Source organism: Rana temporaria, chromosome 3 (assembly GCF_905171775.1).
Source record: "Rana temporaria chromosome 3, aRanTem1.1, whole genome shotgun sequence".
Classification (NCBI taxonomy): Eukaryota; Metazoa; Chordata; class Amphibia; order Anura; family Ranidae; genus Rana; species Rana temporaria.
Window position 1 is genome coordinate 92,698,482 of NC_053491.1, and position 27,928 is coordinate 92,726,409.

Consider the following 27,928-nt stretch of genomic DNA (forward strand, 5'->3'; position numbering starts at 1 on the left):
TGCAGCACTTACTTGGCAACCTGGACCCAATACTAGTCTTTCTGATCCTGGCGCCGACAGCTGTCACAGTCTCTGCAGTGCCGCACTACTTTTTACCAACCCTGTGCCCACCTAGTAGGGCTGGCACTTTTCAGTGTAGCAACCTGTGAGGTAAAATCTGCCTACCAGGTGGGCACAAAGTATGTAATCAAGCAGCGTTGAGCTGCAAAGATTGTGACATATGTAGCTGTAGCCACAGCTCAGAGGGATGAAAAGTCAGAAATTGTACACATAAAAATATATACCATCAAGTAGAGGTCTGGCAAGAGGAACGCTGCAGCCAAGCTGTTGAGAAACATCGACCTAGGTCATCTATAAACGTTGAAAGGATTTTAGCAAACTTTGTTACAAAATAATTTATTCAGTTGTGAGGAAATATGCGATTGTTTCACCTTGTATTTTTTCAGACTGATTTCTGAATGAAAGGGTCTGTTCTCGCTTCTCCTGCAATACAGTACTGCATATTCACCTGCAGTGTTTGGATTCCTTTACAAATGGATTAGCTTTAGCCCACGTTCACATCGGGCTGATTTGACATGTCAAATTGCATACCAAATCGGCGGCTATTGCCGGCGATAGCACCGTCCAAATTGGTGCACCGATTCCCAAAAGTAGTTCCTGCACTACTTTTGGCAACTTTGGGGACGATTTCAATAGACATCTGTGCAAGAACCCGCACAGATGTCTCTGAAATCGTTTCCGAAGTCAGAGCTGGGTTCTAACTTGTTTGATGCGGGAACCAGCACGATTCCTGCGGGTGTCAATGTAAAGTTAACGACACCCCCAGATTGGTTTGCAGTGCGAATTGGTGCAAGAATCCGATTCCAGTGTGGACCAAAAAAAGGGTCCTGCACCATTTTGGTGCGAATGCGATGCGATTTTAGCCAGATTGTATGAATTCATCATACAGACATCACATGTGATCTCCACAGCAATGCGGTCCAAATCGTATGCAATATCTGTGATCTCACAAGTGTGAACTCAGCCTTAGGGTCAGGTCACACCAATTGCAGTGTTGGAACGCACATGGATGCACACCTTTACCCGCATGGGAACATGCTGCTGCATGCAGAAATGCATAGGTGACTTTAATTCTTAACGATACCCCCACACATCTCGCAAAACGAGGGTGCAGTCATAAAAGCACAGCCCATTGAAATTTGGAAAATTAATGGGCTGTCAAAAACATACCACGTGGGAACGTAAAAAAATTCACATTTTAACAGCCTGAAACAGTATACAACCACATGCAAAAAAATAATGTAGGAAATGCCTAAACTTTGACTTGTAATCTGAGAAAAGCAGGGAGCCAATCACACAAGCAAGAAATGGGAATCCTGGGTACTTGAGGGTGTTATCTACACTAAGGTTTTTTTTTATATATATGATTACATTGGAAAGGTCAGTTTTGTAAACCACTTCAGCCCTGGACCATTTGGCTGCCAAATGACCGGGCCACTTTTTGCGATTCAGGCACTGGGTCGCTTTAACTGACAATTGTGTGGTCGTGCGACGTTGCTCCCAAACAAAATTGATGTCCTTTTTACCCCCACAAACAGAGCATTCTTTTGGTGATATTTCATCTTTGCGTTTTTTTTTGCGCTATAAACAAAAAAAAGCAATATTTTGTACTTTTTGCTATAATAAATATCCCCCTTTTTTTTTTTTAAAGCAATTTTTTTTGCAGTTTAGGCCAATATTCTACTTTTTTTTTTTCCTACAAAAAATATCACAATAAGTGTATATTGATTGGTTTGCACAAAAGTTGAAAATAGGGGTGGTTTTTGTCATTTTTTTATTATTATTATTTTTTACTTGTTATGGCAGCGATCCGAGATTTTTATCGTGACTGCAACATTATGGCGGGCACTTCGGACATTTTTGGTGCTATTTTGGGACCATTCACATTTATACAGAGATCAGTGCTATACAAATTCATTGATTACTGTGTAAATGTGACTGGCAGTGAAGGGGTTAACCAGTAGGGGGCACTGAAAGGGTTAAGTGTGTCCTAGCGAGTGATTCTAACTGTTAGGGGCGTGGCTTACTGTGACATGTCAAGGATCGCTGCTCCCGATGAGAGGGAGCAGACGATCAGTGCTGTGTCATTAGGCAGAATAGGGAGATGTTTTGTTTCCGTTCCGTGACCCAATCGCGGGACTCCGGCGGACATCGAGTCCACGGGTCCCACGGGAACGGTCACTGAGACCACGGTTGGCACGCCCGCTAGGGGGCAGGTTTAAAGCAACGTATATATACGTTGCTTTGCCTGTCTGTGTCATTCTGCCAACGTATATCTATGTGAGGCTGGCGGCAAGCGGTTAATATTAAATTACAAAATGCCCTGTACAAACATTTTTTTCCTCCTCAAATGTTTTTCTATAGGCCTCATTCACTCGACGGGCCTGTCACGGACCTGAACGGCCGCTCAATGCATCCCTATAGAGCGTCGGATGTCAGCGGAGACATGTCCGCTGACATCCGACCCTATCCAATCCGCTAAAAACAGATGTATAGGGGCCACGTCCCCATCCGTCCATGCGGATCGGGTAAGATCTGATGAAAACGGACATGCTGTCCGTTTTCATCAGATCGCTCCATAGGACACAGCGGTGCCCGACAAGCCCCTCCCCGCTCAGTGAGCAAAGGAGCAGCTTGTCATCCATCGGCTCAGCTGAGATCTGCGGACTGATCTCCCGCTGAGCTGGCGGGAGCAGGCGGACTCCATAGGAACGGAGTCCGCCTAGTGTGAATGAGGCCATAGGCAACACCAAACCCAGTCGGAGTTGTCTCTTAGTTGCACTACAAGTATAAAATATTACAAACACTACATTTTTATTTTAGGAAACCAGGCCTCTTATAGAGTCCCCACTGTGTTGTCTAACCTCAAAAAAAAAAAAAAAAAAATATGTCATATTGCAGCTTACCAGTCCTTAGATGTGGTGGTTAATTTTATCAGGCTTTTCCCCTTTATTTTTACCCAGTGACCCTGCCAATAACACACTTTCTGCCCTAGAGTGACAGCACTGTCACCCAAGGAGATTTTTGTTTAGTATGCAGGGATATCCAGAACAAGGTCACCATTAACAGTGAGGCAGAGGCATAGAACACAGGAAGTTTTAGTCTCACAAGATTTCTGGTAGAAACTACATGTATTTTTGCACTTATTGAACAAATATATTAAAATTCTTTTAAAGTTATATTTACTAGACACAAAAAGGGTGCAAACAAGAGAAGTTTTTTTTGTTGGGGTTTACAAACACCTTCAGCTCCTAGCAGCTGTCAATGTGTAAAAATGGAAATACTAATTACTGTATATGGGAGGCAAAAGTAAAGTCTTAAAATAACACTTCCAAAATACACTAAAATATCCATAAGTGCCAAAAAGCAATGCTTACATTGTTAACTATCATAAGGTGTAATCTTACTTGCTCTATAACAATAATATCATTTTAAAAATGGAAAGCAGTTAGATAGACAATCTTTTTATGCTGGATTCATCTTTAACCTATATTTGGCATTTTTTAAATATGTCTCATGTATAGCTCAACTATTCTAGCTCTCTCAGGATCAAATCTGCTCTTTTCAATCGACTTGGCTCTCACCTCTCCACAGCACGATCCAAGAGGTAGAAGAGGGCCTGGAGCACTGTGTGCTGAGCCTCTTTACTGTTTTTCCTTGCTGGGTGGTGAAGTTTGGCGGTAAATATTGCAATGGAAGCTCCAGTCGGGGCCCGTATACTCTGATAAAAGAGAATGTACAAAGTTACTGGTTTAAAAGTATTATTGGCACAATATACACAACTGGTTTAAAAGTATTAATGGCATAATATACACATAAGAGTGACTTCTTTTGTGGTTAACTTATACAGTTTGCAAAAAAAAAACACACCAAAACAGAGCCCTGGGAGTGGAAATACCTGCTTAGTGCCACACCCCTATTAGGGGAAGTGAATTCAAAAAGCCATGCATATAAAAATACCCCACCAGGATAGAAAGGCTACTATTGCGGTATAAAGTATAATTTATTGGACATCAAAAGTACAAAAAACATCACAAACCCATTATCTGAGTCAGTCAGCTAACCCATGGAGGGGAAACCCCATCCTCCAAACATCCCCCAATCCCCCCCCCCCCCATCTCTCCCAAGCAACTCCCCTACCCAGAGAACCCTACCCCCAGCTCCAGTGTCCTAAAAGAGGACCCAACACCTAATCTCTCCTAAAAATAAAAGTCCTCCCCTCCACCACCACCCAAAAACACTCAGGCCCCGTACACACGACAGAGTTTCTCGGCAGAATTCACAGAGAAACTCGGTCAAAACCCGGATTCTGCCGAGAAACTCTGTCGTCTGTACACTTTTGGCTCGATGGAGCCGCCGAGGAGCTCGTCGAGAAAATAGAGAACATGTTCTCTATTTTCTCGTTGTTCTATGGGAGAAGGCGGCCCGCCGAGCTCCTCGGCGGCTTCATCCCAGAACTCGACGTGCTTGGCACGTCGAGTTCCTCGGCCGTGTGTACGGGGCCTCAAAGAGGGCAAATAGCCTAGAAAAAAACATGACCAGGCTAAAAAATGCAGTCTGATGAAACTTAAATAAAAGTCTCCCGCTTGCATAAACAGTCCAGATCTGGATGCACGGACATGTGATCTTGAACTATCTGCTTCACAAAGTAGTTATACTGGAACGATCCCCACTGTATACAGTTCTATGATGAATACAGGAACGAGACTAATCCATGTCTGTGAAAACAAAAAGTATTTTTTAAGGGGAAATTAGGTGTAAGGGTCCTCTTTTGGGACACTGGAGTGGGACGGGGGGTTTGGGGGCTGGGGTTCCCCCTCTATGGGTTAGTTGACTGACTTGGTCAATGGGTTTGTGCTGTTTTTTTGTAATTTGCTGTCCAATAAATTATATTTTATACCGCAATAGTAGCCTCTGAGGCTATTTTTATAAACTTATACAGGTTACCAGTTCATTTTATAACACAGACTTTATGACATTCTTAGGGTGGAGACAGGAAAATAACGGTCCATCCTCAAAAAAGCATTCCGTTGCCAGGATCTGCTGCAATATTCTCTCAACCCTCTTAGAAGAATATGAACAGTAATGTCATCTTTCTCTCCTCTCCATAAAAGAGGAAAGGTCAGGTACTGGCTGCAGGAAACTTTTCCAGAAAATGGGTTGATTTTCCATGTAATGGAATCTCGGAAATACCAGGTAGCAGACCCATGCAGAAAATTTGAGATGTCTGTTTCGGAACCAAAACTAATTCTGACTGCCCTTGCAGATAAATTAATGGAATAAGAGCTTGCACTAAGCTTTCACAAGGTTTTATGTCAATTGCACAGAACATTTTACTAAATGTACAGGATCACTCACCAACACAGTAAACTTTCCACTCAGCAGTTCAGACAGTAAAGGTTCCTGCAGAGGATTCAGCCTCACGATCCCTTCTCTCTGACGTGTCTCCTAGCAAGTAGATGTAGAACTTGATGAAGCAGTAAATCAAAAGGCACTGCCATGGAACATATATTTTATGAAGCAGGTTGTGGGATGGACCATAACATAAAGATTCTATTTACAAACTAAATACTTTTATAATTGCATAGTGGAAAAATTACAGTCAGAGAAAAGTATACCGGCTGTAGATTAATATGGAAAGGTCATATTACTAAACTAATCTATACACATCCACTCCTTAAAGTAGATCGTTATGGATAGATTATCGGTGTTTATCTGTGTCCCATTGGAGACATTTTTCACCTCCTGTCCCATAGCTGAAACAAGAAATGAGTGGAAATCCCTGCAATGTAAAGGGGTTGTAAAGGTTCATCTTTTATTTTCTAAATAGGTTCCTTTAAGCTAGTGCATTGTTGGTTCACTTACCTTTTCCTTAAATTTCCCTTCGAAGGGGTAGATTCACGTAGAATGGCATTTCTTTGTGCAGGCGTAACGTATCCTATTTACGTTACGCCTCCGCAACTTTTACAGGCAAGTGCCGTATTCTTAAAAGAAAGTTGCGGCGGCGTAGCGTAAACAGGCCGGCGTAAGCCCGCCTAATTCAAATTGTGAAGAGGTGGGCGTGTGTTATGTAAATCAACCCTGACCCGACTGACGTTTTTCACGAACGGCGCATGCGCCGTCCGTGGAATTTCCCAGTGTGCATTGCTCCAAAGTACGCCGCAAGGACATCATTGGTTTAGACGTGAACGGAAATGACGTCCAGCCCCATTCACGGACGACTTACGCAAACAACGTAAATTTTTAAAATTTCATTGCAGGAACGACGGCCATAATTAACATTGGTGCGCGGCATATACGCCTCATATAGCAGGGGTAACTTTACACCGGTAAAAGCCTAACGTAAACGGCATAACTGTACTGCATCGGCCGGGCGTACGTTCGTGAATTCGCGTATCTAGCTGATTTACATATTCTAGGCGTAAATCAGCGTACACGCCCCTAGCGGCCAGCGTAAATATGCAGTTAAGATCCGACGGCGTAAGTCGGATCTAACAGAAATCTATGCGTAACTGATTCTATGAATCAGGCGCATAGATACGACCGGCCTGACTCAGAGATACGACGGCGTATCTGGAGATATGCCGTCGTATCTCCTTTGTGAATCTACCCCTAAATGTTTTTTTCTTTGTCTGAATTTCTCACTTCCTGTTCCTCCTCAGTAAGGTGTTCAGTAAGCTGTTCTAAATGACTTTCCACCGCTCGGATGATGGTGGAAAGCTTACTGAGGAGAAACAGGAAGTGAGAAATTCAAACAAATTGAAGGAAAAGGTAAGTTAACCAACAATGCACTAGCTGAAAGGAACCAATTTAGAGAATAAAAGACAAACCTTTACAACCCCTTTAAGGGAATCCATTGGGCCCCCCCAGAACTTGTGTACCCATTGGAAGAATTCCCCTCAATTACTGTTCTGGGTAAATCACAACATTTGGGATTTACTTTTTAATGATAACGATAAACAGAGCAAATAGAGAGGGTGAACTTCCCTAAAGGGGGCAGAGGTAGCAATAAAAACCCTACCAAGTTTTGCCTTTAGTTATCATTTGTTGGCCCAGTAGCCTATTTTTCATTTAAGACCAAGTTCACCTTTTTTTTTCTTCTAAATTCCAGCTCCCCTATGTACCAATATAGCATTCATGTACTTTTTTTTTGCAAAAATATCAATGCTTTCCATAAAATTTACAGACACTTACCCTAATGTCCTCCATCCATGTTTTCAATATCTATTGTTTCTGTCTTACGTCCTTACAGATTGTAGGTCATGACACTGGAAGGATTTGACCAGCTGACCTCATTAGCACACACCCTGCATCATCCACCCACCCACTCCCAGCTGCACTGAAATGCAATCCCCCTTCTCACTAAATACATAATATACAATCAGATTGCATAGTGTATGGCCATCTTTATACAAGTACATAGGAGGGAGTGGACAGAAACACTCAGCTTCCAAGCCACGCTCATATCTCTGCATAGCGGGAACTCGCATTTCCACATGCATTTTATTTATTTTTTTAGCGAGGAGGGGGGTGTTTTGGAGCATTTTCACTCATCACACAGAGCAGCTCAACCACCTGAATGGGCTGCCCTACACACACGGCAATCGCCCCGAAGAAGCTTCAGAACTTTTTTTTTCTTTTTTTAGAGCGGAGCTTGGTGCGTTTTTTACTGTGATTTTTGGTGCAGTGCATTTCTAAAATGCAAGAAAACACACAGCCCCCAAGCCCCATATTCTTACTTCTCCTCCGCTTCCCTCCCCAAGCACTGAATACCATTCTAGTTGCAACATGGCGCTTACACAGAGCTCAGAAATCCCTCCCTGTTCCCACGTGACAGCACTGGGTGTGGCCAATCAAGTAAAAAGCTAAGGAAGGGAGTGAGTCACATATTTCACCATACCAGTGGTAGGAGATCAAAAGGAATTGTGAAAACAAAAAGGAACTAGTCACTTTTCTTTGCATGGACAAATCATAAGTTCCCTTTTAAAGCCCAACTCCAGGCACAACAAAAAACTAACCCTTGCAGTTGCACCCCCAACACTGCAAGAGTTAAAATCTTGTAAGGTCTAGGGGGTTGCAGAAGAAGCTCTATTACTTTCCATTTTTCCGTGCTCCAGCAGGCTCCCTCAATCTGTGGGAGTGGTCCCCTGCAGTCCCCTCTATAAGCTGCTCTGGCACTCCTGTCTTTGCCACATACAATACACAGTTAATAGCCCTGCACTGTACGAAAAAAGACACAAGGCTCTGACCACCAGATCAGAGCTAAAGGTAGAAGAGGACAGCATCTGGAAGACAGGATAATGCCTCTTCTGCAACCACAACCCCCCACCCCCCCCCCCTTCTCTGCCCAGCAAGGGGTTTTTTTGTGCTGTGCCCAGTTTTGGGCTATAGGGTCCAGAGAAATATCATGAATGTTGATGGCCACTGTTTCAATTATAATACTATTTATGGTCTTCTTATATTATCTTTCAAAACCAGCCATAAAGAAATGTAGTAATTTTCTAATCATTATGGAACATTATTCTGTTGACACTGGCAATGCCTTGCTTTCTCATTTAACAATTTAAAACCACATTTATAATGACATTTTTGTTTTTAAAAATGTGTTCATATTTCTAAGAAAGGTATGCAAGGATTTGAGAGTACCCATCTTTCACTGGTGGAGGGATCACTTATAAGTTTTGGTGTGTTCAATCTCACTTGGTGAAGAATCCTAGGAAGTGCCTGATTGGATTTCCAATCGCTTTGGACTTTATTGATTTTCACTGTTTTTCACTTATTAATCAATTTTGGTTTTGCGCTGCACTGTTTTCTCTTATAATGTAAGGATGTAAGGCTAGGGTTACACTTGCAATTTTAATTTCATGCTGCTAAGAGATTTAACAACTTGCTGCCACCTGAAAAGGCTAGAGCTATACAGCAGATCCTGCTACTAGTAAAACATTGTCTATGAACAAAGCTACACAAGAAGCATGTGGTAGAAATCAATAGCAAATGAATGGAGCATTGCAAGATCATGGAAAAAAATCCCTTCTCCACTGATCACCCATTTACTTAGCACTCATTTGCTACACTTAGTGATTAAATTGCTACCAATTTTGTTGAAAGACTGAGGGCCATATTCTCATAGAAGTTACGATGGAGTATCTCAGGATACTCCATCGTATCTCCCTTTTTTGGCCTGTGTATCTATGCGACTGATTCTTAGAATCATTTTCGCATAGATACACTTAAGATCCGCCATCTGTAAGTCACTTACACGGATCTTAAATGTAATGACGCCGGCCGCCGCTAGATGGCATTTACATGAAGGACTCATTTGCGTATGCAAATGATCCTTCTACGCCGATTCCCGAACGCGTCACGTAACCGTCGTTTGCGTAAGCGGAAATTTAGTCCTGCTATATGAGGATTACATTTCCGCAAGTCCCACGTAGGCCATGTTACGGATGGCGTCGGGTCCGCGTCGTGTTTTTTCGTCGGGTACGTCGTTTCCGTAAGTCGTTCTTGAATACGACTTTACGTCAATGACGCACACGTCGGCGTCATTGACGTTTTCCACCGAGAACTGGAGCATGCGCACTGGGCTTTTTGAAGCCCGGCGCATGCGCAGTTCATTAGAATCGGGGGCGCGCTTAATTTGAATACAAGCCGCCCCCTTGGAGATCCGCCAGGCTACGCCGGGGCATTTACACTCCGCCATCCCAACTTACGGAGCAAGTGTTTGGGGAATACAACACTTGCTCCTGTAAGTTGGGACAGCGGAGTGTAAGTGCCTTAAGCGCAGCCCACGGATTTTTACAGAGAATATGGGCCAGAGCTACTAAAATCTCCAAATTCTTGTATTGTGATGGGGATGGTGCCTCAAGTGGTGCTCTAACTTTAGCTCCATCTATGCTTTGCATTTGTATTCTTACAGCGATAGGATCACAGTCTCCATGCTTTCCGAACTTCTCTTTCTTCTGATTGCACACCTGAAGGCTCTTGGTACAAGCAGATCTAATGGGGGGGGGGGGGATGTGTTCACCTCAGCCTACCGCTGCAGAAAGACTATGCAAAGACAGCCTGGGCAAATACTGCTCCTCTCTGCCCCCGTCCTGGCCTCCTTTTTGGAGCTGTTGTCCACTGAGTATTAGAGGTCCACAATAATTTTCCCTGCTTGGACCTCAACTCCAAAATTCCACTGCAGTCAGCTTCACAGTCCATTGGGCACTGCCACTGCTGAAGGGAGTCGGAAGCGCATTGAAGTCCAGCTTGTCTGTTCGCCTTTAATATCCAGGAAACTGCAGATAATGTCATGGCTTGCTCCTTTTGGCCTAGTACTAGGCTACACTTACAGTATATACACTTTGTAAGCAGAGGAGCTGGAGAATAAAATGGGTATTCTTGTATTTTTTTTTTTTTTATATTTCATGATATTTGCGCAGCAGTATATCAAATGCAAATCTTTAGGCATGGATTATGTTGATCACATTTGTAACTGATTTATTCTGACAGATATTTATGTGGCTATGTGGAGGATTCTGTTGATGGCCCCTTTCATCTTGTTTATTATGTCTGTACATGCGTTGTGAGCCAATCGGCTACACATGCGAGTGTGGATCCTGAAGATACAAGCTACATGAAACAAATTGATTGACCACGCTTTCATATGTTGATTGCATATTCTTCAAAATAGTCTGGACATGACTTATGGTGTAGTCGACTGGACACATTTTAGAAATGTTTTTTAAGGAGTGTAATAAAGATTCTGTATTTTTATTCATTTGGTGTGTAACACCCCTATTTTGGCACAATAATTGTTCCATGATTACTGTGTTCTCTCTTCATCCTTGCAAATGTTCCAGGAGGATAGGGGAACTCTGTGTGTTTTTAGCCTGTTCAGGTAACTGCCAGCAAATAGTTAAATCTCTCAGCAGCAAGAGATTAAAATCACAATTGTAGACACAAGCATAAATGCAATGCATGTGATTTTGTAAGAAGGGATCTGTCATGCTAAATTGAAAAATCAGTCCTGAGCACAGTCATTTGTACATGGCATGATATGAACAGTGACACGAAAATGTTTGCGCTGAACCAATGAAAGTTCTACAGTGCATGCTGGGGAAGTCTCTTTGGAATTCACAACCCTAGTACATATGCTCTTTCCCACTGAATCATGAATATTTTTACAGATGTAACTAAAAAGCAAAACTTTTTTTTGGACAGAGTGGAGATGAAGTAGAACACCTGATAGTTTGTATTGTTTTTTTGTGCCCCTGCTATTGAGATTCCCCCCTTTATTTGTCCTGTTGATTGTTTTTAACTGAAAGTGAAAGTAAAATAAAATCCCAAATTTTGCATCAAAATACTTATAGGCCTCTTTCACAAGGGCCGTCTGATTGGGTCCACCTGTTCTTTTTTTAGGCAGAGTTGATCGGATCCATTCTTCTCTATTGGCAGTCGCATGTAAACAGACTTGTGTCGGCTACCTCCTATCCACCAAAAACAAATAGAAGGGGATCCATTCCCCCTCCATCTGGCCAGATGGGAGGGCAGTCAAGTGTAAAAGGACAGCCGTTCCATTTACATCTGACTTCCAATACAGCTAGAGCGGGCATATGCAGAGTGGACATCTATCATCAGGCAGCTCCGCTCAGCTCAGCAGGGGATCAGCGGAAAGATCTCCTGCTAAGAAAAACTGGGTCCGGCCCGTCTGAAAGGGCCAAAGTGGGGAAATCTTCCAATGGGACACTAGCTCTGGTGACACACTTAGATTTCCTCACTTTGGAGGGATTTTCTCTTACTGGTTCTGGCTATGGGACAGGAAGTGAAGGAAAATCTCAATAGGACACAGATGGCAAAAAAAACGTTATCTCTATCCAAAAAAATAAAGGTTTTGCCTTTACCTACACTTCAATCTTTATACAGACATACATATATTAGTATAGAAGGAATATAAAGGTCTAATAAATGACCAGTGCAACAAGGTTATTAATTAGGCCTTTATATTTGTTATGCATGCATAAAACTGTACTTAATGGTGAAATTTTTCAGAGAACTGTGATGGCCGGAAAATGTATTATATCTAGCAGATGCAAGCTGATAAGACAGAGATACAGAGAAAGATGGAAAGCACTGATGACTGTTATGTATGTCTCCCTTACTCTGTATGAGTGGAAGAGTTCTATGGCTCGAACAACATCAAATTTTCTAGCCATGAGAAATTTCACAGCAACATCCCAGGAGAGAGGAGGAACGGAGTGGAAGGAAGTCCAGGAATTCATCTCCTGCAGGAACCGCCGAGTAGCCTAAGGACCGAAATATAAGAAGGTAAGTAAAAATATCAGAGGCCAGGGAAAGGAGTACTGTTCAATGTTAAGGATCTGCAGAATTGCTACAGTATTTACAGTATACAAAAACATAACTAATGTAAAGACAAATGGAATGGTTTACTGTAAAGACCAATCACTTCCCAGGGTTGTTTTTCTACTGCAAATTTCAGAATTACAGTTCACAATTTTCATTTGCTCCAGTTTTTATACATCAGCCTCTAAAAGTTGACAATTTATATTTTGCTCACCAAAATAACACCCATGTAAATCAATCATGTGCCACCCTATCACTTGTATACCAAGGTCATTTTAAAATAATACTTTTTACTTTTTTAATTATTTTAGTTCAGTCGAAAAAAATCCAAATTCTTTTACAGGAAATATAAAATTGTTGAAATCAGTTCTCAGAAAACGGAAACTTGCAGTCATCATTCCTGCCACAGACCCACCAAGCTCATACGAATACCATGCCTAGAATAATCAAGAGCCTGTGTGCCTTCTTATCTTAAGCCAACTTTACGAGTGCGATTGGCGGAGATAAACTTGGCAGTTAAGCAGCATTTTCTACCAAAAGCCCCCCTTTAGCTGCAAAGGCAGCCAGACAGGGTTGTCTATTTATGGTGCCTACGATGCTTTAGTTCAGGGGTGGGCAATTATTTTTTCGATGGGGCCACATGAGAAACTAAAAATATTTTGGAGGGCCGGGCCAAAAGGCTAAACTCAATACTGCATAAAATCAATTGTATTTCTTTATAAAAAGCAGTAAATATCATTGTTGGAAAACTGGGGGACAGAGGCTGGGGACATGACACAGGAGGGGGACAGAGGCTGGGGACATGACACAGGAGGGGGACAGAGGCTGGGGACATGACACAGGAGGGGGACAGAGGCTGGGGACATGACACAGGAGGGGGACAGAGGCTGGGGACATGACACAGGAGGGGGACAGAGGCTGGGGACATGACACAGGAGGGGGACAGAGGCTGGGGACATGACACAGGAGGGGGACAGAGGCTGGGGACATGACACAGGAGGGGGACAGAGGCTGGGGACATGGCACAGGAGGGGGACAGAGGCTGGGGACATGGCACAGGAGGGGGACAGAGGCTGGGGACATGACACAGGAGGGGGACAGAGGCTGGGGACATGACACAGGAGGGGGACAGAGGCTGGGGACATGACACATGAGGGGGACAGAGGCTGGGGACATGACACAGGAGGGGGACAGAGGCTGGGGACATGACACATGAGGGGGACAGAGGCTGGGGACATGGCACAGGAGGGGGACAGAGGCTGGGGACATGGCACAGGAGGGGGACAGAGGCTGGGGACATGACACATGAGGGGGACAGAGGCTGGGGACATGACACATGAGGGGGACAGACGCTGGGGACATGACACAGGAGGGGGACAGACGCTGGGGACATGACACAGGAGGGGGACAGACGCTGGGGACATGACACAGGAGGGGGACAGACGCTGGGGACATGACACAGGAGGGGGACAGACGCTGGGGACATGACACAGGAGGGGGACAGACGCTGGGGACATGACACAGGAGGGGGACAGACGCTGGGGACATGACACAGGAGGGGGACAGACGCTGGGGACATGACACAGGAGGGGGACAGACGCTGGGGACATGACACAGGAGGGGGACAGACGCTGGGGACATGACACAGGAGGGGGACAGAGGCTGGGGACAGGCAGCCACTGTTTAATCAATAACAATTGATTAAACAGTGGCTGCATGTGATGGCACAGTGGCTGCGTGTGATGGCACAGTGGTTGCGTTTGATGGGCACAGTGGCGACAATTGATGGCACAGTGGCTGCGTGTGATGGGCACAGTGGCAACAATTGATGGCACAGTGACTGCGTGTGTTGGCACAGTGGCTGCGTGTGATTGGCACAGTGGCTGCGTTTGATGGGAACAGTGGCTGCGTGTGATTGGCACAGTGGCTGCATGTGATGGCACAGTGGCTGCGTGTGATTGGCACAGTGGCTGCGTGTGATTGGCACAGTGGCGACAATTTATGGTGGCGAAGTGGCTGCGTGTGTTGGCACAAGTGGCTGCGTGTGTTGGCACAAGTGGCTGCATGTGTTGGCACAAGTGGCTGCATGTGTTGGCACAAGTGGCTGCGTGTGATGGGCACAGTGGCTGAGTGTGATTGGCACAGTGGCTGCGTGTGATTGGCACAGTGGCGACAATTTATGGTGGTGAAGTGGCTGTGTGTGTTGGCACAAGTGGCTGCGTGTGTTGGCACAAGTGGCTGCATGTGTTGGCACAAGTGGCTGCATGTGCTGCGTGTGATGGGCACAGTGACCCCTCCCGGCCCTGCCTACTGTTATCACCGCGGCGGGGAACATAACAGACAGCGTTCGTTTGAACAGCTGTTTTCCCCGCTGCGCATAAACACTCCCCCTTGGACGGATCTGTCCAATCGCGAGCAAGGGGGGAGTGTCTATGTGACTCCCCCTTGCTCGCGATTGGACAGATCCGTCCAAGGGGAAGTGTCTATGCCATAGACACTCCCCCTTGGACGGATCTGTCCAATCGCGAGCAAGGGGGAGTGTCTATGTGACTCCCCCTTGCTCGCGATTGGACAGATCAGTCCAAGGGGGAGTGTCTATGCGCGGCGGGGAAAACAGCTGTTCAAACGAACGCTGTCTGTTATGTTCCCCGCCGCGGTGATAACAGTAGGTTGCGGCGGCGGGGGTGGGCCGGATTAAAAGGTCCGCCGGGCCGTATACGGCCCGCGGGCCGTAGTTTGCCCAGGTCTGCTTTAGTTGTTACAGCAAGTATTACCAAAAAACTGCCTATGCAGGTAAGGGTGTCTGAAGATAAAAACAAACTGTGAAGCTTTGACTAAAGTTGAATAATATCCATACTGTAGGCAGCCCTCAAAATTTCCACTCACATGCTCGCATTTTGCGAGTGGATTTTGAGGGCTGGCGAGTGTGAGAGTAATCTTAGGGGAAGAGAGAGAAGAGTCACTGCCGCCGCATTTTTCAAAGCGCGGGGAATATAACAGCTTTCAATTCAATAGCCGTGTTCTCTGCCACGTGCTTTGAACAACGCGGCGGCGGCTCTCCTCTCCCTTACCCAGCACAGGTAGGCTGCACTGGGGACACGTGGCTGCATTTTTGGGCACAGATAAAGTTGTTGTTAATATGTATTTTTATAACTTCATTCTGCATAAAACATTTAAGTGTAATTTAATGAGATAATTTAGGAGGGCGTGTCATGGTAGGGGTTGGGTGGGGCAACTGGTGGCGAGTAACCCTTGAGGCCTGGCTAGTAGCTCAGGACTTGAAATTTTGAGCCCTGCTGTAGGTATAGGACATTTATGCTCCTCATGAAGCCTGACTGGAAAACTCCTAGGACATTGCTAAGAGAGACCCAAGCTCTTACCGTTCACCTTCCTCATCACAGGAGCAAGCTCTTAAATGCTACTGAATCAGGAGAGAGAAAAAGCATGCGAGTATAGTACAAAACGCGATAACATGGAGCCAGCACAAAACGTCCCAACGTTTCGTCTAAGACATCATCCAGGGGTACAGGATGACGTCTTCGGGATGATGTCTTAGTGGACGAAACGTTGGGACGTATTGTGCTGGCTCCATGTTATCACGCTTTCTTCTATCCTCTTCTGTGATCACATATATACAGTGTCTGTATCCATCCATATTGATGTAAGTGCATTACTTATTCAATAAAACTATTTGGTTAAGGTCTTTATGCTATGTTGGTGTTTTTCCTTCTTCAATTTATATATGCCTGGTTTAGCCCTGCATTTTTTGGAGGCCGAGTTGGAGTGGCTGCATTCCCTCTGTGCTGGTTCCGTGTACACTGGTTCCTGTGAAGTCCAATCTACTCCAGTTTCTCTGAGCATTCGGCTGCTTGTTAGTAGCCCATTGAATCTGGTAAGACTACTCGATCATTGTGTTTGGTGGTGGCAGCACATTCAATGTCAATTTTCACTTGTGGTGGTCCTCTTCACAAGCACATCAAACTTCTCCCCAGAAGTAGACGTTTGAAATGATATTGAACTGTTTGTTCACTCCAGTCACTTATCTTCTTTTTTTGGATTTTTTTTATGTTTCATCACATGCATTTCTATATGGACATTATGATTTATTGATGTTTATATTTTGTATTAGTATTATCTACACTTTTCATTGTTGTCAGCCATTAAGAAGAAACACATTAAGGTTATGGAGTAGACTAGCTAGTCTCCACACCTTAAACTTATAGAAAATGTATGGAGGGAGCTGAAACTTTGAGTTGCCAAGTGACAGTCTAGAAACCTTAAAGGGTCACTAAAGGAATTTTTTTTTGTTTAGCTAAATAGCTTCCTTTACCTTACTGCAGTACTGGTTTCATGTCCTCATTGTTCGTTTTTGCTTTGATGTTGCTGTAATTCCTCTCTGTTCTGGACACTTCCTGGTTGTCTGTTTCCTGATCACCACAGTACTGGGATATTTCTCACTGTGGTGACTAATCAAGGAGGTGTGATTACTGTGTGTCTAAAACCCCTCAGCACCAATCCAGTTTCATTTTGCAAAACCTTCACTGCCCTCTATTGGCTCTGTACATCAGAGAACCAGGAAACAACAGCAAAATGAAACTAAATTGTACATTTTATGATTGGTTTTGATCTATGTTTAATCATTTTTAAAAGGAATCAGTTAACTATTATGTCTCTATACCCTGTAAACAGTCATTTCAGCAAAAAAGAAATGTTTTTCCCTTTAGTGACCCTTTAAGGAGTTCGAGAAGATCTGGAAAGAAGAGTGAACCAAAATGCCTATTGCATTAGGGTGTGCACCCCAAAGCTCAAACATATGGTTGTATGTGTATATACTGTATACCAACGGTGTCACAAGGGCAGAGATTGGTGTCAGTAGGTCAATGGATGGTGTCAGTAGTTTTGATTTTTATTATTTTACATTTAATTTATTTTTATTTTTTAAAATTTAGGAGCTCTGTTAGGGGCTTTGGTGAAAAATCAGGAGTCAAAACAGAGAGAATCTGAGCCACACGTGGGTGATTAGAGTGTGCCCAGGCACACCTGTCACACCCTGTGCGGACACCTGTGCTGGCATCTACAAGAAACATCTTTCCTCAGTACTTGCTCCACCAAGTAATAAGTCATGTTTTGCTTGGGGATCAAAAAAGAAAAATAATATTTTTGCGCTAAGCCTCTATAATTAATGAACCGCTGCAACACCAAGGGGTTGATTTACTAAAGGCAAATCCACTCTGCACTACAAGTATACTTAAGAAGAGTACTGAAAGTGCACTTAGAAATGCAGTCGCTGTAGATCTGAGGGGAAGTTCTGCTGATTTTATCATCCAATCATGTGCAAGCTAAAATGCGTTTTTTTCTATATTTTCCTTGCATGTACCTCTCGGATCTACAGCGACTTTACTTCCAAGTGCACTTGAAGTGCAAAGTGGATTTGCCTTTAGTATTAACCCCCAAAATGTCTGAATACCAGGCAACAATAGACAAATGGATACAAAAAATGGTGCGCTGTTCCTTTAAGTCAGATGTCAACCAGCGATATACCAATTGTGATAAAAGTTCTAATACGCTGAATAATAAGAAATACAATTTAGCATAGAAATGAGAAATTAAATATAAAACATGTAATATTGGTAATGAAAAGTCCACTACCACGTGTCGATGAATTAAGTGCTCAGTGAAGTGAGTACCAGGTGGAGTGCACTTGTGATGGGTGACACCGCGACCAACTTGATTTTATGATACTGCTTGGATTTTACAGCCTGATTATAAGTGTATTCCTTTATTTACCTACCTGTTTTACACTATGTGGCTTCTCCTTGTTTGCATTTCATACATGTCCACCTGGTGAGTGACTTTCATTTAAGCCTAGGTTCACACTGCTGCGAATTCAAAATCGCGGTAAAATGCGCGATTTTACCGCGATTTAGCGGCCGCGATTTTGCCGCGATTTCGGCCGCAATTTTATGTAAATCGCGGCCCGAAATCGCAAAAAGTAGTACAGGAACTACTTTTTGAAATCGCAGATGCGGCGTCGCAATGATTAGGACAGTGCCATTGCTGACAATTGCCGCCGATTTGAGATGCGATTTGACATGTCAAATCGCATCTCAAATCGTTCCAAATCGTACCCAGTGTGAACCAGGGCTAAAGCACGGTTGAGATCCCTATGAGATTGAAGCTTCCATTGTGGAGATTGATTGCGGGCTGGTTTTGATCTCTGTAATCAAGATCCAGGTTTTCTGGTAAGAGGCTATCTTTTTTATACCAAGGTGCACATTTTGGCAGCACTGGAGCACCTTTGAAAAGTGACATTGGATTGAGAGCACTGAGCACTATATTTATCGGCATATGATAGTGGACTTTTCATTACCATTATTGCATTTTTAATATTTAATTTCCCAATTTTATGTTATATTGTATTGTACAATATTCAGTGTATTAGCACTTTATTTTCTCACAATTGGTATATCACTAGTTGACACCTGACTTAAAAGGAACAGCGTACCATTTTTTCTGTCCATTTGCTTGGGGATCAATTTTTCAACTCCATCTCCTTTATGATTCACAGTAGGCACCATTGAGTCTAATGGCTATGGAATCGGCCCTCTGCAGTCTGTTTTCAATCTATGGGAGGCAGCTCTAATGGTGACTAGTCTCTCACCATCCCCATCAGGCTTCACCCACCCAACAAATCAGCTCCTCGGGTGCTGGGTCTGTGACAGATGCAGAGGTAGGGCAGGTCCACTGTGGAAGCCCTGGTCTCAGTGTTGCCCTCCCCACCATGTCTCCTTTGACAAATTTAAAAAAGAAGTGCAGGATCCTAAAAAATTAAACATACCTCCTCACCTTGGTGGCTGCAGCATTGATTCAAGATGCAGCTGTGCCCAGCCAGCTCTTCACTGAGAGCTGAGTGATCAAAGATCACTAATTGCTCAGTTCTCGGGTCCACTCTAATCAACGACTGTCACTGTTCTGTCCCTCCAACACTCACTGGAGCACTGGGCTGTGGAGGGGGTGGGAGTGGCTGGCTCAGGCTCCCAGCGGCCCACTGAGAGGCTGAGCCAGCTGCCAGTGAGGCATCCTTGTGGATCCTGACATTATTGTTGTGATCCCAGCAGAGCCAGGGCTGGCTCTGTAATGTCAGCGGACACTAAGATCTAAGAACTAAAAACGAAGAAGCAACAACAAAAGAAGGGCGCACCGACCTAGTGCATTACCACAATACATTTTATTTGAAAACAGAACAACAATTATTATACGAAACACACAGATAAAATGTACGCATATCTAGGGAAGTGGGACCAATCTTCTTCAGGTCTGCTGTAGTCTACAAAAGGAAGTGGTAAGACCAGGAGGCATCTGTTGGCTGACACGTTTCGAGGGTGAACCCTCTTTTCATCAGAGCCAAAATAGTGAATGACCCATTCGCAAGAGAGCATAACTAAGTGCACTCTTGTGACCTACAGGAGAAATATGGGCAATGGAGCTTTGGCCATACTTCTCTTTTAATGAATCTGTCACAAGCACCAACATTAGTTGTGCAGTGGTGTAACATCATTCTAATTTAATTTTGCATTATTACACATCGCAAAAAAAACACAGTCCTAAGAATTCAAAAAAGGGTGACACTGACACCAATTATGAATTCTTAGGACTGTGTTTTTTTTGCAATGTGTAATAATGCAAAATTAATTGATTGAACCTCAACACACATCTGGAATGCACTGTAACAAACCTGAGTTTCAGCACACCACAACACAAAGAGGCATTGCCATGTGCTGAGAAAAAAATATGCAGAATTTTTTTTGTGCATTGACAGCCCATTTGTTTTGAATAAACTGACTAATGCATTGCTCTTCAATGCACAAAAACATGTGTTGCAACACACTGGGATATACAGGTATAAATGTTCTCCTTACTAGGATGTGTGAATACTGAATGACTGTACCCTGAAAGTATCGCTCCAGCCAACTGTACAGAACCCAAAACTAGAGTATCTGTGCTGACATACCGTATATACTCGAGTATAAGCCGACCCACCTAATTTTACCACAAAAAACTGGGAAAATGTATTGACTCAAGTATAAGCCTAGGGTGTCCGTCTGCATGCCTCACTGTGTCCATGTGCATGCCTCACTGTGTCCATGCCTCACTGTGCCCATGACTAGACTGACGTTTAACATGGGAGTCATGCACACTTGTAGAGGGGAAATGGGGCTACATGTGTGCCAAGTTTCGGGTCCAGGGGACCTACGACCGGCCGGTACCGGGTCCCCAAAATCACCGGAGAAATTACCATTTAACATTGGAGGTCAATGGAAAGGGTGCCCGGCCTTGAAAAATTGGTGCTCCCCGGCCAACAAACTTTGCACACTTGTAGAGGGAGAGTGGGGCCGACCTACAGCCAGCCGGTACCGGGTTCCCAAAGTCTGGGAGATCAGGCGCAAAAAGGTGACTCGAGTATAAGCCGAGGGGGCATTTTCAGCACAAAAAAATTTGCTAAAAAACTTGACTTATACTCGAGTATATACGGTACCTCAGACGTAGTTAAAAAAAAAAAAAACACACACACACACAGGAGGCCCATATGATATAATAAATACATGAATAGCTAGCAATATGCACTGAATGTCAGGACCTGGGCTTGAACCTGGGACCTCTTCTGGGTCTGGCATTGTCTCTTCCCACTGAGCTATCTGGGATGCTAGACAGTTCCCTGTCTGATCTGCTGGATAAACCTATATGATCCATTAGACTACTCTGCTTGGTGTCTTTATTGCAGCTGAACCTTGAACCACTTGCTCCTCCCATGAACTTCCTATAAAAGCCTTGTTTCTGCACTTTCTCTTTGCCAGGTTATTGTGCCTTCCCTGCCAGTGCCTTGCTGTTGTCGTTCCTGCTGCCATTTGTACCTGCAACCACCCGTGTTTGACCCTCGGCCTGTTCCTAGACTACTTAACTGCCTGATCCCAATCTGCAACCACCTGTGTTTGATCCCTTGGCATGTTTACTGTCCACGCTGCTGTTTCATTCTTGTCTGCTTATCTGCTACTGTACCCCGGCTTGCTCACACCCTGGTGGGGCAAACCTGAGGACCGTGACCTGGTACTAGCTTGCAGCTAAATCTATCTCCACCATCAGGAGCTCTGGTGAACACCAGCTAGTACTTAGACTCCGCACCTCAGGTGCGCCGGTGTCATCTGCCAGAAGTGACTGCCTGTATACCTGTTCTGCAACTGCTATTGCTACTGGTCTTCAAGCCCAATGCCTGATCGTGACACTGAAGTAACATTAACAAGTACACGGGGGCCTATGTATAAACAACTGGGTGCCATGGGTGAAAGTAAGGACTGCTGGCCACTTCTCATCATGCTCTCAAAGTATCTATAGTGGGCCTTGACAAAGCTAAAATCATTCCCTTTTCTATATGTATTAACAATAAGCCAGAAAAAAAGGGCAAATACAGTCCCAGATACATTGCCCTAGTCTTGCAGACTGCTGGAATGTGTGCAGCATCCTGAGACCTTCAGGGTTAACCCCTTGTCCCCACATCACATAATTTCTACAGCAAAATTCTAAAATCTTCCTGAATCAACACCAAAAACCGCCACTTACCAACCTATCATGTTTATGTAGCACCCCGGTGTTTAGGCAGGGTTGCTAGTAAATTTAGTTACCAGGTTATGAATGGATGGAGATTCTCAGCCAATTGGCGGGCGTTTCTTTAGTCCCTTAGCCTGCTGGGAGAGCCTATTTATTTGGGTGGAGTCAGGTGGTCGGGGTTCTGTGCCATCTGGATGGCTGTCTGTGTGGACATGTGTTATGCTGCCTCGGGCTGCTAGGCCGAAAGCCTGAGGGGACATCTGGCTGCTAGGCTGTCTGAGGGCCTATACAGAAGCAGGAGAAGCAGCGCAGGGTGATACTGCAGTTCAACCGAGTGTAACGGTTCAGCCAGATGGGGAACCAGCTGTGATTGGAGGTAGGAGGGGAAGCTGTTGCCACTAAGGGACCATCCACCTTGTTACCGGAGATCACTGAGTAGGCTGGAGACAGTACAAGAGCAGTCTTCTCATCAGCTGGGGATGGTGAAGAAGTAGGAAAACTTCAGCAAATGCCAAGCCAGGGACCAAGCAGGGAAAGCAGAGGTGACGCTTGAGGAGCATCAGTGAGTGCTAAGCTAGGGACCTAGCGGGTCAGCAGGGGTGATGCTTGAGGAGTATCTGTGAGTGCCAAGCAAGGGACCCAGCAGGGAAGCAGGGGTGACACTTGAGGAAGATACCGAGTTATGGAAGTGGAAGAGCTCAGGGGATCCAGTGGCGATTGGGTCTGAGAGTCTAATGAGAGACTGGGAGCTCAGTGAGTGAAGACCTACAGTGAGACACTGTAGAGTGCGAGGAGAACTATTGGTATTACCAATAGTTAAATACAACTACCGTTAGTGACTGTTACAAGATTTGTTGCCATAGGAGACAGCGGTCCTACCTATACAGAAGTGGTGTCTGGCTGGAGGCATTCCACTGTATAGCTGTCTACCTATAGAAGTCTTTGAGTCTGCCAATTGTCATTGCATCTACTTAAGGGTGTCCTGGCCCCAACCCTCTCTCACACAGTTCTTGTTCAAGAGACAATAAATCTCTTTGCATTCAAAAAGTATCTGGCGCCCATCACATCAGCTTGTATTACATATGAAGAAGAGGGGGTGTAGTGGCGCTTGCCAATAGGAAATTAATAAATGGTCAATGTATATATAACACACATAAACGTAAACGCACATCAACGTAAATGCCTGACCAGTGTATCCAATTTAAACGTGTTCCACTCCTATTTCCTTATATCCCACCATACATCAACAACCATGATGCGAGGGATGGATAATGTGAAGATAATGAAATCCAAAATAAGTAAAAGACTAGAAATAATTTTTCAGTCATCAAAAAATAGATACAATAATAAATATAAAATGTGAAGAATACTCCTTAATAGGTGAAAAGTCCAGTGCAAAAATAAATAAATATAATAAATAGTGAAAAGGTAAAATCCAGAATAAATAATCAATAATAAATTAACTTTAAATAATAAATAATTGCAAGAGTCTATATGTGCACAATAACATGCTAAATAAATAGTGTTCAAAAAAATATATAATATATCAGTGCTTCAATATAATTTCCAAAGTGCACGGTGCTCCAAAAAACAAAGTCCGGTAATCAAGTGCTTGATTGAATATTCCCCAAAGTGCAATAGTGCTTGAAAAATTATGCTGCAATCCACCGCACGATCATTTAGTGTAGTTGTGCAGATCAAGCCTTATTATAAGGTAATCCTAGCCTCTCACCTCAAATAAGGCTAAATTGAGCCTATAATGATGTCAAAGAAGCCCAGCAGGTTAAACTGTGGATCTGTGTCTCCAGGTCAGCCCAGCTTGCTCCAATCATCCGACCTCAGATTTCCCAGATCGCTCCCAAACAGGCACTCAATGAAAGCACAATAGAATCCCCATAGTGTAGTAGGCAAATACGTTTTAATAAAAAATAATATAGCACTCACATTTAAAATAGCTGTAATCAGCATGCAGATTATGACGGTATTATGATTTCATTCTCAGCAGTTCTCCGCTCTCGGCCGCGAGCGGAGATGACGTCACCGACGGCTCTCCTCCTTCTGACGCGTTGCGTGGCAGATCGACGCCACTTAGTCATAGGTTTATTCTGGATTTTACCTTTTCACTATTTATTATATTTATTTATTTTTGCACTGGACTTTTCACCGATTAAGGAGTATTCTTCACATTTTATATTTATTATTGTATCTATTTTTTGATGACTGAAAAATTATTTCTAGTCTTTTACTTATTTTGGATTTCATTATCTTCATGTTATCCATCCCTCGCATCATGGTTGTTGATGTATGGTGGGATATAAGGAAATAGGAGTGGAACACGTTTAAATTGGATACACTGGTCAGGCATTTACGTTGATGTGCGTTTACGTTTATGTGAGTTATATATACATTGACCATTTATTAATTTCCTATTGGCAAGCGCCACTACACCCCCTCTTATTCATATGATCTTCGGTGTGTGAGCACCTTTTAGTAGTGGCTGCTGCTTTTAATTTGAATTTTATCTTAGTATTTTAATATTCTGTTTTTAGTGCCCTTGGTTAGAGTGGTTTTGCACATTAGTCCCCCCCTTTTACAGCTTGTATTATACCCACCATGCCTAGTAACCCATTCCACAAAAAAAGGATGTCAGCTCTCCCTGACCCTGGAGGTCACTATTAGGCCTCTAGAGGTTCGGGACCTTGCTACATTTACTATGCACAGGATTTCACGGCCGATCTTGGGAGATCTACTGCAGAAACTTTAGTCAAAATAACAGCACTGATATTTATGATTAGGTCTCCTAAATAGCTGCAGTAGAGATTGTGCTTCATTTATTATGGTGGTTATACAGGCTTTGATTTTACTTGATTGTATTATTCGATCAATTCAAAACAAAACAATCCAATTGGAAACTGTCTAAAAAAGACAAAACTTCCATTCCAAACAATTTAGACTTGGTTTAGATCAGATTTGATCAAACAGTCAATCAGCCAGGACTGAAAATTATCGATCGTTTTGCATAGATTTGCATCACTGAGATGATTTAGCCATTAATTTGATTGTATTATGATTGATTGGATTATGAGGTTGCGTGGTGGAAACAGAGGTGTGATCAATAACTTACGATCAAAGTTTCCAACTGTCCATCAAAAACCACTTCCCTGTGTGTGACAAACTGATCAATTGTGTTGTCATCTATCAATCGATTATTCCTAATAGAGAAATCCACTGTGTATGACCACCATAGCACAGACTGCAAATTTGTGTTTAGTTGGCAGGGTAGGATGTGGAGACAGGGTCACTTTAATTAGTGAAAAGCTGTAATGATCTGGCTTCTGTAGGTCATGCTGCCCTATCTGATGTTATAGTAAACATCCCTTATTTGCAGTTGCGTAATCCTCATGGTGCTTGAGCTTTAGGCCTTGTTTACACAGGGCTTTTTAGGTGGCTGTGTTTACCCGCATTGAGATGCTCAGGTGCCCTGTGCAAGCCTGTGCGGACAGTCCCATTGCTGTCAATTGGGATGCAGCAGTTGCATGGACACAGCCACTACTTCTAATGTGACATCTGGGGGCAGTGCACACTCCCGAATGCACCTAGGGTGTATTAGTGGCCTTGCACCCACATGAATAATACATTGAGATCAGTTGCAGTCTCAATGCAGCTGCTGCATCCCAACTGAGATGAATGGGACTGCCCGCACAGGGATGCACGGACCACCTGTGCTTATCCTGTGCAGCCAAAAAACGGGCGTCACGCAGGTTGCTTAAAGGGGTTCTAAAGCCTGAAGGTTGTTTATTTTCATGGATAGAAAGTAAAAAATCTTCAGTGTGCAACACCCCCCCCCCCCTCAGCTGCCCTTTATTCTCACCTGAGCCAATCCCGATCCAGCGGTGTGCACGAGAGCAGAAGCTCTCCAGGGTCTCTGCTTCTTTATTAGCGGAGATGCAGCAGCATGTAAGGCAAACATGGCTAATAACAATGACATTAGGTGGACATTGTTAATTAAAGTGGATGTAAAGTCTTAAGATGTTTCACCTTAATGCATTCTATGCATTAAAGTGGTTGTAAACCCATATAAAAGGAAAAAAATGCAAGACAAAGGCATAATGAACTAGTATGCATCTCTGAGTTATTTCCGGGGTTCACGGGCTCCGGTGCTGTGATTGCCCTGAGGCGCGATAACGTCACGGTGAGAAGCCGCCAGTCACGGCCCTATTGAGCCATTTCTTCAGTGCCCATGTGCCGATGACATCGCCGCAACTGTATATGGTAAATATCTCCTAAACCATGCAGGTTTAGGAGATATTTACAGTACTTACAGGTAAGCCTTATTATAGGCTTACCTGTAGGTACAAGTGGTGTAACAGGGTTTACAACCACTTAAAGGTGAAAAACCTATGCTGCAGCTCCCCCCCAGACCCCCCCTTCTCCTTACCTGAGCCCAATCCGATCCAGCAATGTGCACGAGCGCAGCAGCTCCAGCCGCTGTCGCTCTCCTCACTGGACAGATTGATAGATTGGCTCCTGCTGCTGTCAATCAAAAGTCATGATGTGATGTCATGTGTTGTAATGCATTTATATTGCATTTTCTGTACTGATTAAACATAAATCATACGATCTGGCATTGTACGAAAAAAAAAAAAATAATCTGTGCATTCCGATAGAATGATATCTGATGAACTGTCATGGTCAGCTCTCGAAAGCTCTGTACTAATGATCTGATTATCGGACGATCGATTTGAAAGCAGTATTTGCCAAACGATTTTCTGATTGTGTGTATGGGGCTTCAGGGGGTTGTATCATATGCATTAAGGTGAAAAAACACCTGGTAGTGACTGGCCCCCTAGCTCCCCCCATTTTACTTACCTGAGCCCTGTATTTCCCTTGGCGGGGACACGCTGTCCCTCTCGCCACGGGGTCCCAGCTCTTGATTGGATAGATTCATATCAGCTTAGCCATTGGCTCCCGCTGCTGTCAATCAAATCTAATGACACGGGCGCCGAGTCTGGCATACGTGTCTATGGAGTGCTTCTCCTATCTGATGCAGGGAGAAGCCGCGAGAGCCACCGAGGGACCCCAGAAGTCGAGGATCGAGGACACTCTGTGCAAAACAAGCTGCTCAGTGGACATAAGTATGACATGTTTGTTATTTTATTTATTTTTTAAATCTTTACAATCACTTTTAGGCCCCTTTCACACGGGGCGGATCAGTAATGATCTGCCCCATGCACCTCCGTTTGCTCAGCGGTGATCACTCTGTTGATCCCCGCTGAGCCGTCGGATGACAGGGCGGTCCCCGCACACTGTGCAGGGACCGCCCTGTCTTTTTTCTGCTCTCCCTTGTGGGGGGGATCGGGTGAACACGGACCGTCTGTCGATGTTCATTTGATCCGCAGACGGAAGGAAAAATAGGGTTTTCCTCAGTCTGCAGAATCGGAGGAAGGCGACTGACACACGCGATCTCATAGGGACCAATGTATGTCCCTTTTTCATCCGCACACGGATGGATGAAAAAGCGGACATAAGGTGAAAGGGGCCCAAGAGTCGGTTCACACTGCAGCGGCACGACTTCGGGGGCGACTCTGCAAGTCGTCCCGCGGACGACTTCAGAGGCGATTTGCCAAACGACTTCTATATAGAAGTCAATGCAGGTCGCCCCGAGCCGCCCCCGAAGTCGTACAGGAACCTTTTTCTAAGTCGGAGCGACTTGCGTCGCTCCTATTAGAACGGTTCCATTGCATTCAATGGGACGCGACTCGTCGCCTGTCGTGTCTCCCCAGTGTGAACCGGGTCTAAGTATAACAGGTTTGTTATTTTTATTGAAAAAAACCCCCAAGAAAACAAAACAAAACATTGAAGAAGCTTTACAATTACTTTAAGCACTACCTTTCACAACCAGGGTTCCGTGGAACAA

General features: G+C 44.2%; 1 protein-coding gene across 1 annotated transcript in view; it reads right to left on the reverse strand.

Annotated features, from left to right (window-relative positions):
* Positions 1 to 27,928, reverse strand: part of PTPN9 (protein tyrosine phosphatase non-receptor type 9) — a 97,268-nt gene that overhangs the window by 68,446 nt on the left and 894 nt on the right. Inside the window, exons 2-4 of the mRNA XM_040342984.1 lie at positions 12,207 to 12,350; positions 5,419 to 5,508; positions 3,645 to 3,781 (exon numbers count right to left, since the gene is read on the reverse strand). Coding sequence (XP_040198918.1) covers positions 3,645 to 3,781; positions 5,419 to 5,508; positions 12,207 to 12,350 — 371 coding nt within the window. The remainder of the gene's footprint in view (positions 1 to 3,644; positions 3,782 to 5,418; positions 5,509 to 12,206; positions 12,351 to 27,928) is intronic.